Source organism: Neoarius graeffei, chromosome 12, assembly GCF_027579695.1.
Source record: "Neoarius graeffei isolate fNeoGra1 chromosome 12, fNeoGra1.pri, whole genome shotgun sequence".
NCBI lineage: Eukaryota > Metazoa > Chordata > Actinopteri > Siluriformes > Ariidae > Neoarius > Neoarius graeffei.
This window is the reverse complement of record NC_083580.1, coordinates 72,952,020-72,968,418: the sequence shown is the minus strand read 5'-3', so window position 1 is coordinate 72,968,418 and position 16,399 is coordinate 72,952,020. Positions and strand designations below refer to the sequence as shown.

The 16,399-nt window shown below is 40.4% G+C and overlaps 1 protein-coding gene across 1 annotated transcript in view; it reads left to right on the top strand.

Annotated features, from left to right (window-relative positions):
* The window catches only part of gfpt2 (glutamine-fructose-6-phosphate transaminase 2), a 40,543-nt gene that overhangs the window by 16,086 nt on the left and 8,058 nt on the right, over window positions 1–16,399 (top strand). The window contains exons 8-15 of the mRNA XM_060936373.1: window positions 4,537–4,613; window positions 7,904–8,015; window positions 8,384–8,547; window positions 10,839–10,934; window positions 11,166–11,263; window positions 11,369–11,489; window positions 14,918–15,075; window positions 15,166–15,280. Of these exons, the coding sequence (XP_060792356.1) occupies window positions 4,537–4,613; window positions 7,904–8,015; window positions 8,384–8,547; window positions 10,839–10,934; window positions 11,166–11,263; window positions 11,369–11,489; window positions 14,918–15,075; window positions 15,166–15,280 (941 nt within the window). The remainder of the gene's footprint in view (window positions 1–4,536; window positions 4,614–7,903; window positions 8,016–8,383; window positions 8,548–10,838; window positions 10,935–11,165; window positions 11,264–11,368; window positions 11,490–14,917; window positions 15,076–15,165; window positions 15,281–16,399) is intronic.

Below are 16,399 nucleotides of genomic sequence, written 5' to 3'. Positions count from 1 at the left end.
AATCCATGTTTCAGTTTTCTGAAAGGATTAAAGATACGTTTAATTTTAAACGTTTGTTTGTTTGGCAAAAACGAACCACATCACGGCCAACAAAAACTCGCCGTCCAACCTGCAGAAGCATACTGATGCATGTAAATGTTTTATTCCAAGAGAAAGCTTGCAATGAAGTTGTCTGTGCTTTTAGAGCTAGTGGTAACATTGCAATAGCTATGCAGTCTGGTTAGTCAAATGACTTTCTATGGATTTGCCCGCCAAGTTGCCATAGCCTTGTCCATGGATAACATTAACACATAGCTAGTTAACTTGGACACTGTTAGTTAGCATGTAAAAACAGAGTTTTGCTAACATGAATAACGTTATCTTATCTGAAGTTGTTTCAGAAATATGCTTTAGAATAATCTTGCCAAATAAACAGAATGTAGAAATCTTTCTTTTCTAGTAGCGTTAGCTACCCAATATGATTTTGAGTTTGAAAAGAGTTTGCTAGCATGTCAGGTGGAGCGTCACTGACTAGCTAGCTTAAGATTAAATCACCATGATGGCACAGCATGTGTTCATTTTGTGAATTCACAAAATAATCCAGTAGGTTGCTTCAGAGGCATGAGGTATTATAAGCGTTGTATCAATAATACAACAATGCGTTGACAGAAAATGTACTTTTAATACTTAAGTATTTTTAAAATCAAGTACTTCAGTACTTTAACTTAAGTAAAAATTTGACTGGACAACTTTCACTTGTATCGGAGTAACATTTGACCAGTGGGATCTGTACTTTGACTTCAGTAATGAAGTTGGGTACTTTGTCCACCGCTGCCTGCATCAAGGAATTGGTGAAAGATAGGAACTTAGTTAATATTATTAACCATGGAAGTATTATATTCTTTTCCCTTTGTCATCAGATTCCAGACAAATGGCCTCATTTCTTTCAGTTCTATGACCTTGACCTTTGTCCCAAGGCCTCAGGTGTGGAAATGGGATACCACTGTGCCCTTGGCACAGTACCTCTAGTTATTATTATTATTATTATTATTATTATTATTATTATCCTAACGTTTTTAGGATGCTATTTCTCCCTCAGTTTTCAACCAATCATCACCAAATTTCACATGAAGAATACCTCTAGGCTGAATTACATTACTTTGACTTTTGGTGCTGATCTGGATCACCAAACCATAATGAGCCATAAAAAACAGGCTTTCTTCTTCACTGAGCGTCATTCTCTATCTCTTTACCGTTCCAGATCTTTAGGATACAGTGACCAGACGTCCCGGTTTATAACAGCTAGCGCAAATCACTGTGACTTTAATCACAGTCTCTATCTAGTTTTATTTTTCTCATTTCTTGTACAAACCACAGAAGCGTTTTAAACTTCGAGAAGTCAGAAAAGCTGTATTCTTTACACATTCTGTCAGCTGAAAAAAAAATTATTTGGTCTGTTAAACAGCAGGAAAAGAAATCACAAATGGACCACAAATATCCAACCAGTCAGAAATTAGAGGCGTCTCTGCTTGCCTGCCGTTCATGTTGCACTAGCATTTACGAGCAACCTTGAGTCAAGGCAGCATGTGTGTTTTATGGGTGTGGCTTTGACAGATTTCAGATATCCCTGACTACTCTATTAACCCTTTAAAGTCTGAATTATACAGAAAGTACAAGACAGTGAAACGCAAAATCGAAGACGGTATAATAGTGGGAAATACAGACAGGTAAGGGTTAGTGCAGCGATTCAGTCCTGAAACAAAGAGACAGTACAATAAAGAGGTACTTTGGGAGCATGAGACGTATTTGAATATGTTTTACTCAAGCAGAGTTGTGCTGTAAGGATTTAGAAACAGCGTAATATTGATTTATACATGTGGAAGCGAGCCGAGCGGGATCACGTACAGAGTTAATGGCTCCCATCTGCCTTTGTTTCACTGTGAATGACCGTGCTGTTGGTTGTGGTCATTTGCTTTGTTCAGATCAGGGAATTGTGCAAGTCAGTGCATGGATAATCTGTTTTATTCTTCAAAAAAAAAAAAGTGGTAAGGGAGGGAGGGAGGGAGGGTGTCCAAGTTTTCTCCTAAAATCTGAATTGCTTCCTGGAAGGCATAATCGAAAGACGTGCATCAGCAAAATCTGTTCAAAGTGTCAAAGAAAGGTGTTCTGTCTCTGTCTCACTCTCTCTTTTTCTCCATCCACTTTCCTCAAAGCTCTCTCTCCACTATTCTTTTCCCATCTGCATAACCCTGCTGTCATTTGACTTCATTTGAATGCACATCTCACTGAGCCTGTTCAGAAATCTGCACATTCTTTCTTTTTTTTCCTTTGCTCTATCCAAACTGATTATTGTCCAGAATTACACCACCTTACAGTTTGGTAGACACAATTTAGTCGCATGAACTTATTTTTAATCAAAGTCCACACCTATTCAAACAACGCACACGAATAAGGACATTTCTGTTTGGCACAAGTTCCCATACTGTCATGTATTCCACAGTAGAATATATTTATCAAGTGTCATATTTCCTTTGTCTTGTTCTGGCAGAAAGGATCTGAACACGGATGTTAGGAGAACGTCAACAAGCTTTTATTTTCCCACAGGCGTTATTTAGTTTGTAGTTAAAACCAAGTCTGAGTTCTGGCTCAGACTCTCAGGACTGCCAGGAGTTTATACTACCTTCCATGTTGTGAAAAGCAATGAAAGAAAAGGCCTGGAAGAACACTAAGGAAGAAATTAGATTGGCTGGGGCCAAATTGACGACTTTGCATCAAAATGGAGACCTGTTTTGTGAAAATAAAAGTAAAAAGTAGTGCACTAAATAATGTATCATCTATCAAAACTGTTGCATTAATGAGTAATCTGAATAGACTTGGGTTCAGGGTCATGGAGGAAATTATAACACCATTTTTTGTGTTTATTTTTAATCTTTGTGGATAATATGTGTTTCTTTTATAGTCATTAGTGTGATTAGTTTGTCAAATATCAGCTATTATTCTATCCACATTCACTGGATATGAGCAATTGCGCGCTCTTATTGGCTACTCTATGACTAGGATACCAGCTCATATACCGTGAGTAGAGAAAAACAAAATGGCGGAGCGTGTTGCTGAACCAACCGAGGATGAAATAAAAACTCTACTCGAAAACAAAACTCCAAAAAATCAAAAAAAAAAAAAGCAACAAAATATGGAATGAAAGTATTTACTGGTAAGAACGTATCTTTTTTTAAAAGAATTATTATTATTATCGCATTTTTCACAAATTGCTACTGTCATTTCGCCGGATTATTCACATTCTAAACGGAAATGATTTTGTTGGACGTTTTGTGTAAAGTTTTTATTTATTGAATTTGCAAAAAATAAAATAAAAATGCTCCGTTTCTCAAAATCCAGTGAATGTGGATAGAATAAAACAGTTATTCCACTCAATCTCGTCGTACATGGGTTATAGCCGACTCGGTGCTACGCACCTCATCAGCTATCAGCTCATGTACGACTCGATTTCGTGGAATAACTGTTAAATATTATCCATACAGGACACTTTTTCGATGGAATAAAATCATGTGTTCTATTCCGTTCTAGCAGGTTTCCTTCATTTGGTTTGATAGCATGCAATATTGTTAGCATGTTGCTTATCCTACGTGTATTATGTCACTCTACCCAATGGAGCATGAGCGTTGAATATTGTTTACGATATTGCATGGTTGTCAAGACATCATGACGTCACACGTCGGAGACGTAAAACTTCCGCACTAGCGAGCGACTATGACAATTTGTAAACAAGCATGGCCACCAGGTTTGCTTCGTTAAATACGGAAGATTTTGAGAGAATTTTGAAAGAGAAAGATGCATTGAAGGCAGCACGGTGGTGTAATGGTTAGCGCTGTCGCCTCACAGCAAGAAGGTCCGGGTTCGAGTCCTGCGGCCGGCGAGGGCCTTTCTGTGTGGAGTTTGCATGTTCTCCCCGTGTCTGCGTGGGTTTCCTCCGGGTGCTCCGGTTTCCCCCACAGTCCAAAGACATGCAGGTTAGGTTAACTGGTGACTCTAAATTGACCGTAGGTGTGAATGTGAGTGTGAATGGTTGTCTGTGTCAGCCCTGTGATGACCTGGCGACTTGTCCAGGGTGTACCCCGCCTTTCGCCCGTAGTCAGCTGGGATAGGCTCCAGCTTGCCTGCGACCCTGTAGAACAGGATAAAGCGGCTAGAGATAATGAGATGAGATGAGAAGATGCATTGAACACCCGAAAGGAATGTGTATGTAGTATAATAATAATAATAATAATAATATTGGCTCACTTTTTTTATAGTATATCAGATATATTCCATTCAGCTACTCGTCTTCGACTCGTTCAGCATCATGCTAGTTGAATGGAATATATCTGATATACCACAAAAAAAGCGAGCCAATATTATTTTATGATTTAGGAAGGATGGGTTCATCAGGGCCTGCAATCTGCAGTCTTATTTTTTCTTTCTTTCTGATTTTTAATACTCTGACATACAATATACAGAAGATTGCACTACATTTGAGAAATTCTGTTTTGTGTCTGCTAGGAGAGGAAGCCCTTTGCTCATTGGTGTCCGAAGCCAGTACGAGCTCTCCACCGAGGAGATCCCCATTCAGTACAACGGTGAGCCTCCAGTCTCTTCCAAGATACAGTAGTACTGTACAAAAGTCTTAGGCACATGTAATGAAATGCTGTCGACCAAAAATTACTTAAAAATAATGAAATTAAATGAAATGTTTCAACATTGAAAAAAAATACTATAAACAGTAAGCAGTTAGCCATAATATGGCCTAGTGGTAGCGTGTCCGCCTCCCGATCGGGAGATCGTGAGTTCTATTCACGGTCGGGTCATACCAAAGACCATTATAAAAACGGTACCTACTATCATCTGGCAAGGCATGCTGCAATACAGATGTGCATGGGGAGTTAAACTCTCGTGGTTACCAGAGAACTAGCCCCCCACTGTAACCCTAGCTATGTAATAGGCGAGAGGCCGAGGGAAACGGAGATCGGCGCCGCCCAATGCACCACCATCAGAGTTGGGCCTGGTTAGTACTTGAGTGGGAGACTGCCTAGGAATACCAGGTACTGTAGGCGTGGGAAGGACTTTGACTTTTTTTTTTTTGAGTTAGCCATAATAAACGAAACAAAGTCAATATTTGGTACCGTATGAGACACAATTCCTTTTGTTTAAAAAAAAAAAAAGTCGTCTCCGCTCCAACGAGTGCAGTTTGATAAGGAAATGCGCTGTAGGTTTTACTAAGCATCTTACAGAACCAGACACAGTTCTTCTGGACACTTTGACTGTCACACTCACTTCTTCATTTTGCACCAAAACCCAGTAGCTTTCATTATGTTTTCTTTTTTAATCTGAAAAGTGCTCTCTTATGGAATATGCTGCTCAGGTACAAACATTTTTTCTCTAACGTTAAATTTTGTGCTTAAAAAAAATGAACGTTTGGAACTCTAAAATGTTTTTGTAATATTTTGACTTAATAATGTAGAAATCATAAAATGGAAATCTGTAACAAAGTTTGTATGGAAAAAAAAAACAGGGCGCGGAAGACTTTTGCACAGTACTGTATATGTGATTTCTTAATGTGAAACACGCATGCATGAACGCACACACACACACACACACACACACACACACACACACACACACACACACACACACAACCACGGCTTGCCAAACCAGTTCTTTTTCCCTTTCAGTGCTCTGCTTCGTTGTCTCCTTCACTCCCACCCTGCCCATGGTAGAAGGCACGGCTTTATGACGAAAGCAAGCTGTAACAGAAAAGCATATCGTCGTGCATGACTGAAAAGAAAAAGAGATCAAATGCATTAAGACACTTAATGCACTTTGACACAAATAGGGAGAAAATAACAATCGTAGGATGAGCAATACGACGTGTATCCCAACACAGAACCACAAATTCTTCGCCACATAATCTCCTCATTTTGATAGATGTACAGGTTTAGGGTTTAATTTACAAATACTGAAGAAGAGCTGTGTTATAAGTCTGATGATGAGTTTCAACCAAACAGCATTTTTCCTTCTGTCCCATTTCCAGTTCTGGAGAACATCTCTGAAATATTTTCCACATACACTTTAAAACAATTTAGTGTCAAAGCTACAGCCATGTAGCAAATGAAGCCATGGCTGAATGGTCAGAGAAGCAGCTTTGTTTGGACCAAAAGGTTGCTGGTTCAATTCCCTGGACCAGCAGGAATGGCTGAAGTGCCTTGATTTAAGCATATGACATCAAATCATGTGGGAAGCCATTGTCTAATGGTTAGAGAAGCAGGTTTGGGACCTACAGGTTGCTGGTTCGATTCCCTGGACCAGCAGGAATGGCTGAAGTGCCCTTGAGCAAGGCACCTAACCCCCTACTGCTCCCCAGGCTGCTCTGGGTATGTTGTGCATTGCTCTGGATAAGAGTGTTTGCTAAATGCCATTAATGTAAAGCAGCATTTACTGTAAATATTCAGGAAATAAATATAATACCATCCTCTGGAGCAGATAGGTTCAATCTCTTGACCACTGACAGTTGTTGTCAGGACGAAAGCTGACAGTCTCTTGAGGATTGTGGATTTTGACAGAGCAAACAAGAGGAGTAAAAGTAAATAGCAAGTATTACATTATAGTAGATACTTTTATCCAGAGGAACATACAACATACCCAGAGCAACCTGGGGAGCAGTTGGGGGTTAGGTACCTCGCTCAAGGGCATTTCAGCCATTCCTGCTGGTCCAGGGAATTGAACCAGCAACCTTATGGTCCCAAAGCTGCATCACTTTGCCCAATAAGAGGCCATTTCTGTCCCTCAAGGTACAATCAACACTAATGTACACCCTTGGGCTCATTATTGGCCCTCAAGGTAACTGGTACCCCTTTTCCACCAAATCAGTTCCAGGGCTGGTTCGGGGCCAGTGCTGGTGCTGGTTCACAACTCGTTCAACTTGCGAGCCAGCTGAGAACCAGTCTGCTTTTCCATAGCTCGCGGTGCTAAAGGAAGCCACGTCATTACGTCGCTGTATACGTCAGTTACGTCGTTGTATGCATCATTACGTCGCTTTATACGTCAGTCACGTCGCTACATTTGCATAAACCTTGGCGCGAATATCGAAGCAAAAACAACGCGGAAGAAGCAGCAGCAGCAACAACAACAACAATAATAATAATGGCTGACTTCGCGTTTGTACAGCTGCTGCTTCTCGTCGCTTAAAAATGGCGATCTTTCGCGGTCTTGTTATTGTTGTTGGTCTTAACAACTCCGCCCCCCCCCCGCTGGCGTAAGCGGTTCTTTCCTCTGGCCCAGCAGAGAGTTGGTGCTAGCCTGGAACCGGTTTTTCTGGCCCCAGAGCCAGTTCTTTGTCAGTGGAAACAGAAAACCCGGTTCCAAACTAAGCACTGGCCCCGAACCAGCCCTGGAACTGCTTTGGTGGAAAAGGGGCATATGTGTACCTTTTTAGGGCCAAAACGGTACATATATTTTCCCAAGCAGTATATAAAGAGTACAAATTAGAAGGTATTGCCCTAGTAACAAGCCATTGTACTCCTAACGGTGCACTAATAAATATATATCCTGTTGGTCCAGGGAATTGAACCATAACCTTATGGTCCTAAATATGTTTCTCTAACCATTAGGCCATGGAATTGCAAACACTTTCAGTACAATAAACCCGTCCTGTATCACTTGGACCTTCAGTATGATGTTTGTGTAGAATGCATAGAAATATTTTCAAGTGGGTTTAAATAAAGAAAAAAGAAAGTGTTCGTAATTCCAAATCCGGATTCCACATGCATACAGAAAAACTTGGACGTTCTGCTGATCTGAATAATCTGTTAGACTGAATAATTCAGTAGTCTTGCTATTTGTTTTGTGATTGTGCCAATGATTTTATTTACAGGAGAATCAAAAGATGTTACGAGTAAGAACTATATCAACGGGGACAGCAGCAATGCCCTGCACTCTGTCCATGACAGGATGGCTGTGGAGTTTTACTTCGCCTCCGATGCCAGGTGACCACACACACACACACACACACACACACACACACACACACACACACACACACACACACTCACACATTCATGATACAGTCATACGGGACGTCAGTATAGACTCATGAGTCTGTCTGTGTAAATAGCTTGAGTAACTTCAACACAGACTTCGCCCATGGAATTCCGTCACTGATATGATGCATATGCCCAGCAAGCTCAGTGCTGCCTCTGTGTGGCCACCAGATCTTCCTACAACGTCTGTTTAGTTTGGAGCAGAATTGCCATGAAGTCATGATTTAAAGCACAAAATAAAAAATCCTGTCTGATTTTTATTGTCAAATCAATGCACTTACTTGTCTCTCTGTCTGTCTTTCTGTGGTTCTCAGTGCGATCATTGAGCACACCAATAAGGTGATCTACCTGGAGGATGATGACATCGCGGCCGTGGCGGAAGGGAAGCTGTCTCTGCACCGCGTGAGCCGCAGTGCTGGAGAGGACCCTGTCCGAGTCATCCAGACCCTGCAGATGGAGCTACAGCAGATTATGAAAGGTCTATATACACACAGCTATCCTCTAGTGAGAGCTTTTTCAACCACCATTTTATTAGCGTTTCATGAAAATTAATGCCACAGGCTAAGCAAAGTCACTGGCAGTTAAATAAGGGAAATTATTAACCAAGTGCTCAACCACACAAAGACCTACAGCTAAAGAATTATTTACTTTCAAGTACTAAAAGGACCCGGAATTAATCATTTATTCATAATTCATAGTAGATGGACTTGGAGAGCAAATTAGACTGTCCTGACCATCCACTAATACCTGTACACGTGATAGCACATGCAATTATCAAATCAGCCAATCACGTGGCAGCAGCTCAGTGCATAAAATCATACAGGGTGTTCACATCGAGCATCAGAATGGAGAAAAATATAAAGCAGCAGTTACGTGGGAAGAAATCGATGAGAGAAGTCAGAGAGGAATGGCGAGGTTGGAGCCTACAGTAACTCTTTACAACCGTGGTGGACAGAAAAGCATCTCAGAATGCACAACATGCCAAATCTTGAGGTTGATGGACTGCAGCAGCAGAAGACCACATCAGGTTCGAGTCCAGAACAGGAAGCTGAGGCTACAGTGGACATAGGTTCGCCAAAACTAGTCTGAAACATTTAACGGTTATTCCATGAAATCGAAGATTGAGTGGAATGATCGTTTTAGTACACAGAGCATTTTTATTTTAATTTTTTGCAAATTCGATAAATATTTGCAAAAACTTTATCCAAAACGTCCGACGAAATCATTTCCGCTTAGAATGTAAACAAACCAGCAAAATGACAGGAGCAATTTGTGAAAAATGCTATAATAAAAATAATAATAATTCTTGAAAAAAAAAAGATACGTTCCTACCAGGAAATACTTTCATTCCGTATTTTATTGCTTTTTTGGGGGGGATTTTTTTGGGGTTTGTTTTCGAGTAGTTTTTATTTCATCCTCGGTTGGTTCATCAACACGCTCCACCATTTTGTTTTTCTCTACTCACGTTATATGAGCTAGTAGTAGAGTAGCCAATCAGAGCGCACGATTGCTCATATCCAGTGAATGTTGATAGAATAAATATATATTATTTACTAGCTGGGAGGTCCGTATCGTGAAATACCGTGACCGAGGTCTTGAAAATACTGACCGAGGTCACGGTATTTCACCATACGGACCGACCTTAAGCTGGTAAATAATATATTTATTTTTTTCTTTGCCAAATTCTAACAGAAAATGAGAGCGCCCGAAAGGGAAACCATATTTAGAACAAACCTGCTACAAGCTCGTCAGAAACACGCCCTGGCTGCTTGTGGACGGTTTCCCTTCGCGAAAACCTCGACCAACTGCCATTTACGGGCCATAAGGACTTCTTTTGACTTGTTGAACTCAGGGTCCGTGAAGATATTTAGTTTCGAGCCGGACTGATTCAGATAGCGCTGGGTACTTCTCTGGAAAGACGTGAGCGAGGACGGCTCGTACACATCGACATTTTTCTTTGTCGCGGACATGAAAAAGAAGCACAGCAACATGTTTAGTTCTTCGCCAGGTATGTCTTCCACCTTTCGACCTTCGTTTAGGTTCTGACAGAACTTCCCAAAGACATTGAGGTCGTAGGTCGTCTTTTTTGTTGTATTTTCTGCCCTTTGCTCCTCAATAAACTGCTGGATTTGCTCGGCGTTAGCAACAGTTACAGGTTTTCGGCTTTCTCCTGAAATGTTTTCTTTTATTTTGTCTTCATCGGGGTAGTAAAACTCGCTTTCGCTATGAACACTGTCGTTATCGCTATCCATAATATAAAATTAATGCTATTATACTGAGAAATGCGAAAATAAATGTTGACAAACAATTGCTACTATGTTTGTTGTTGTTGTGAACGAGCGAGTCGCCAAAGGTCTGTAACCGGGGTCCGTATCGTAGGATTCCGGACCGCTCGCGAGCCAATCAGAGCGCATGATTTGATGGAAACCAGACCGCGAAAAAAATAATGCCTGTTATTTTTCCAGTCTTCTTCTGCCCACTGCTACATGAGCAGCTGACTGGATAATTACACGAATGTATATGTTGTGCACTACAAAGTCACAATCGTTCTCCAATTCTTTTATACGTATTCTTTATTATGGTTTCTAAATGCAGGCCCATTTCTTGAAGTAAGCCTAAACACCAAAATATCAACCTGAAGGAATGAATATTTCTGTTTCCTCTTTCCTTTCAATCCCTCCTGTCTGACCGTTTGTGTATATCCATGTTCCTAGCTACATGAACTCTGCTCCATACGCTTATGCAAGCTCTCATCATTTTCTCCTTCAGGCAACTTCAAAGCCTTCATGCAGAAGGAAATCTTCGAGCAGCCCGAGTCTGTCTTCAACACCATGCGAGGACGGATCAGCTTTGACGAAAACAGAGGTAGAGTCCGAACCCAGTCACCACCAGCTGTGAAACAGCACTCACTCACATTGCACTTCCTCCAGAGCTAAAACGTCCCAGTGATTTCGGGCACCTCGTAGAAACGGGCGCCATTTTAATCGCTGCTTGTTTTTCTTAAACTTGGACTTTTTCGCTGGAAACATTTAGATTTCAGACAGGGTTGGTAGAGAAAGGAAGGATTCTTAACAACCCGTGCGCTTGTGTGTGCAGTGGTGCTTGGTGGTTTAAAGGATCATCTGAAGGAGATCAAGAGATGCCGCCGCCTCATTATAATTGGCTGCGGCACCAGCTTTCACGCAGGAATTGCAGTGAGTTACATTCAGCCGTCTTTGAAGATTAATTTTTTGTGCTTGTACATGGATTAAAATGTTTTATTTGATTGCTTTAATTGACGTCATTGAGTGTGTGCTCAGACACGGCAGATCCTAGAGGAGCTTACAGAGCTGCCCGTCATGGTGGAGCTTGCCAGCGACTTCCTGGATCGCACCACTCCGGTCTACAGAGACGACGTTTGCTTTTTCATCAGCCAGTCAGGTACAACACTTCACCTTTTGTTGGCGCTCCATTCTTTAAACTTCATTAAATGAACAATTCAGTGCAAAGTCTGCATAGTTTTGGACAGTTTACTCTCACAAGCTCTGACGTTTGCTTTTTTAGATCTGAAGAACGATTCATGAACGCATACATACTCTCCTTATACATTTTTTTTTCCATGTACCGTATTTTTCGGACTATAAGTCGCACTTTTTTTCATGGTTCGGCTAGCCATGCAACTTATACTCCGGTGCGACGTATATATGGTTTTTTTTTTTCACCGCGGAATAACTGGAGCTGATGCTGAGTCTGACGACAGCCACGCAGAAGAAGAGGAAACGGCGCTTCGTCTGCCGCTGGAGTTGGCAGAGTTGTTCAGAAGCGACACCGAGGATGAGGAATTCAATGGATTTGCTGATTTGGAGTGAAATCGCCAGCTTGATAAACTTGATTGACCTGTGTTTTATTATTAATGATAGGCCTATAGATATTTAAATAAGTTATGTAATGATTTTAGGCAGTGCTTAATTTGTGAAGTGGGAGGTCCCAGAACGCAGGAGGTGGGTGGGTCCGGCGACTCAAAAAAAAAAAAGGTGGGGGGTGGTTTACTATAACTTTACGCACACGCGCTTATTGTGTGTGTAAAAAAAAATAATAATAATAATAATATCAGACATTATGATCTTAGAAAACGCTTTAGTGACCAACAGTTACAGACAGTAATATGTCGTGATATGTTATAAAATATTATTTTTATTAGGCTATATATTAAATTATATATTACATTTATCTTCTAAAATAACAGACTACTCATATCACAACCGGTTTATTTCACCATTGGAGATCAGATCACACAAGACATGAGTTAAATTACTCTTTTTAAGGATTTAAGTAGGGGATTTAAAAGCGGTTGTTGTTGTTTTTTCACTAGACGGTTGTCTTTGGAGATGATATACCTATAGCCTACTTGACCTCTGATTTAATGAAATAAAATTCGACAAAAATGAAGAATGACTCTCCTCGATGATGACTACAGCTTTAATAACGCAGATGAAAGAGCCATGGGGCGATAATAAGCCCTACCGGTAAAAATATTCTAAAAGCAAACTGATTAATGCATCAGTAATAGGCTACTAATATTAGTTATAATAATAATATAGGCTATTAGTAATAACGATAGTGATAGTATTAAAGATAGTAGTAGATATTTAAAATAATCAGACTAGGCTACTTACAGGGCAAAGGGCGCGTTATCACTGCTCAGCTGTTCGGTTATTAAATAAACAATGCAGTCGCGCAGTAACCGCGCACCGCTTATCAGATACAATCACAGATTCTATGGATAGAATAACCCTTCAAAAAAGTGCGACTTATAGTCTGGTGCGACGTATATATGTTTTTTTCATCTTCATAATGCATTTTTTGGCTGATGCGACTTAAACTCCGGAGCGACGTATAGTCCGGAAAATACGGTAATTCCATTTTTTTTGTAAATAATTGGAAACCTAAATACAGAAATTGTAAATCTGTTATTTTTTTAAAACCTCGTTTAAGAATAATGATACAGTTGACTTAACTTGTCTCTTAACTTTTTGAGGAAAAAATGGACGTGTCATGAAAGCGCGTGTTTTGTTCGCAACAAGCTAGCTAGCTTGCGAAGATTAGTAATTGTGTGTTTATGATGTATTTACTTTCTCAAAACAGCAAAGTGTATGGTCAGTGTTATAGATTAAACCAACTAATGTGCCTGTGTTGGTTGAGCCAAAGTAAATACAACTTAAAGTGGTGTAGTGATATTTTTTATTGCGACTAGCCATGTTGATTTACATTACATGACATTAATAGCATTTAGCAGACGCTCTTATCCAGAGCGACATACAACATTCCTAGAGCTGCCTAGGGAGCGGTTTAGGTGTTAAATACCTTGCTCAAGGGCACTTCAGCCATTCCTGCTGGTCCAGGGCATTGAACCAGCAGCCTTTAGGTGCCAAAGCTGCTTCTCTAACCATTAGACGATGGCTTCCCACATGATTTGATATCATATGCTTAAATCAAGGTTGAGGACGCCTTGCTGACTTTCCTAGTAGTTGACAAATCATTTTCTTTGTTTTTTCCTCGTCGGAAATACAAGTTACAAGCTTAGGCGTGTATTCAAAGAAATATGGCAAGCCGTTTAAGCATTTAATATCTAGACTGGATATTCATTACTGATATCAGCAACATCATTTTGCCTCGTTAAAGCTCTGATTTAAGATATCTGTAATTCAGTTTTGACCAGTAAGATTCAAACTAATTTTGCCATTCATTTGTTTCTCGTTAAAGATATCTACGGTTCAGTTGCGGATATCTGGAATTCTTATCGCGGATATCTGGAACTGAATCGTGAATATCTCTAATTCCAGTTTCGGCTATCTAAAATTTAATTCTGACTAGTCCTAATTCAAGTTCAAGATATCTTTAATTCCCCTCAATTGAAAATATCTACATTGTCCTTTTTAGATATCTTAAATTAAGTTTCAAATAGTCAGAATGAAGTTGTAGGTATGTCAAACTGGAATTACAGACAGTCATAATGTAATTATAGATACCTATTATCAAGTTATTGATATCTTGAAATCAATTTAGATTAGAGATATCTGAAATTGCAGATATCTTTAACAGTTATTCTGCCTAGTCAAAATATAATTAGAGATATCTTGAATTAGAGTTTTGACTTGGCAAAACGACACCACAGGTATCTGTAGTTAGGTCAGAATCAACCCTACCACCGTGTCAGAGCAGCCGGAGGAGGCAGAATCTCGGGTGTTCGACATGGTTTTTAACGCTGCAGCCCGTGCACGTTATAAGCTCTTTCTATTTCATGGCATTTCCTAACTATCTTATCCACGACTGCGACCACCGTGGCCTCTGCAAAGTCTTCGAATTTGGTTCAAAACAAATGCTTGGCTGGGCCAATATCCAATGGGAAGCCTCGCATGAGCAGTGTCATGCACGACAAGTCATAATGACGTTTGAAATATCTGCAACTATTATTTGGAATAGTCAAAACAGATATCTGCAGTTGTTATTTAGGATGTCTGACGAGTATTGTTTTGAGTGGCATCAGTGCTGCTATCTGTAATTCGGTTGTGACTAGTCACAACCGAATTGCAGATATCTGTAACTGTAGTTTTGCCAAGACAGAATGACATTATACTGTAGATATCTTCAATTAAAATTCGTACTCGTCACAGTGAAATTACAGCTAGTCAAAATGACGTTGTTGATATCTGTAATGGTAATTCCGGATCGTCAAAATTAGCTATTAAATGTTAAAAGGGCTTGCTATAAAGAAATGTTTTTGGGTGAAGGAGATAGCACCAGTGCAGTGTTAGTAAGTGGAAGATAGTGGCAGTAGTGAACAAGCTGGTGTGTGTGTGTGTTACTAGGTGAGACAGCTGACACTCTGATGGCTCTGCGCTACTGTAAGAACAATGGGGCTCTCACCGTGGGTGTCACCAACACAGTAGGCAGCTCCATTTCCAGAGAGACGGACTGTGGAGTCCATATCAACGCTGGGCCTGAGATTGGCGTAGCCAGCACCAAGGTCTGATACAACATCCACCACAAGTTGGATCTATCTCCTTCTTGTTGTCTCTTTAAATGAGTAACGATTCTATCTTGTGCTCCTCCGCAGGCCTACACTAGCCAGTTTGTGTCTCTGGTCATGTTTGGTCTGATGATGAGTGAGGACAGGCTCTCGCTGCAGAAAAGGAGAAACGAGATCATCAGTGGCCTTCGGCGACTGCCAGGTAAATACAAATGTGCATGTTGTAAAAATGCATCGTTACGTAGAAAATTGAATTCACCCCAATTAAGAAGAAGAAGCCTTTATTTGGTCACATTTACACTCAAGCACAACGAAATTCCTCCTCTGCATTTAATCCTCCTGAAGCAGTGAACACACACACATACCCACAGCAGTGGGCAGCTATGCTACGGTACTTACATTCTTATACACAGCATTGTGTATTATTTGGACATATACAGTATAGACTAGTCAAAACAGATGTGTAATAATCTCATCTCATTATCTCTAGCCGCTTTATCCTGTTCTACAGGGTCGCAGGCAAGCTGGAGCCTATCCCAGCTGACTACGGGCGAAAGGCGGGGTACACCCTGGACAAGTCGCCAGGTCATCACAGGGCTGACACATAGACAGACAACCATTCACACTCACATTCACACCTACGGTCAATTTAGAGTCACCAGTTAACCTAACCTGCATGTCTTTGGACTGTGGGGGAAACCGGAGCACCCGGAGGAAACCCACGCGGACACGGGGAGAACGTGCAAACTCCGCACAGAAAGGCCCTCGCCGGCCACGGGGCTCGAACCCGGACCTTCTTGCTATGAGGCGACAGCGCTAACCACTACACCACCGTGCCGCCCAAGTGTAATAATAATAATAATAATAATATTATTATTACTACTAATAATAATATAATGGTATTATGTAATAGTACTTTAATAGTACTATTACTAATAGTACTAATGGTACTACTAATAGTAATAGTACTAATAGTTTTATAATAGTAAATATACTACTACGACGACTCATAATAATAATAATCATCATCATCATACATTCGTGCGGTCAAGTTGTTACATATCAAGCTTGTGGGTGAGAGACGAGTGAGAGGTTAGGTTTAGTGATTTACGACATGCCTACTTCGGATATAAATCCAAATCCAGATAGTGACACCCGTATAGGTGTTACACTTGTAATGTGAAGTCATCTAGATTATGTTCTAATCCCAAACAAATTTGTATATTCACTATTTAAAGCTAGACGGCCTTTCGATTTCATAAAATCAGTGAAATTTAGTTCTCTCTGAAATTTGGTCAGTGTGATATATGCTTATTTCTGT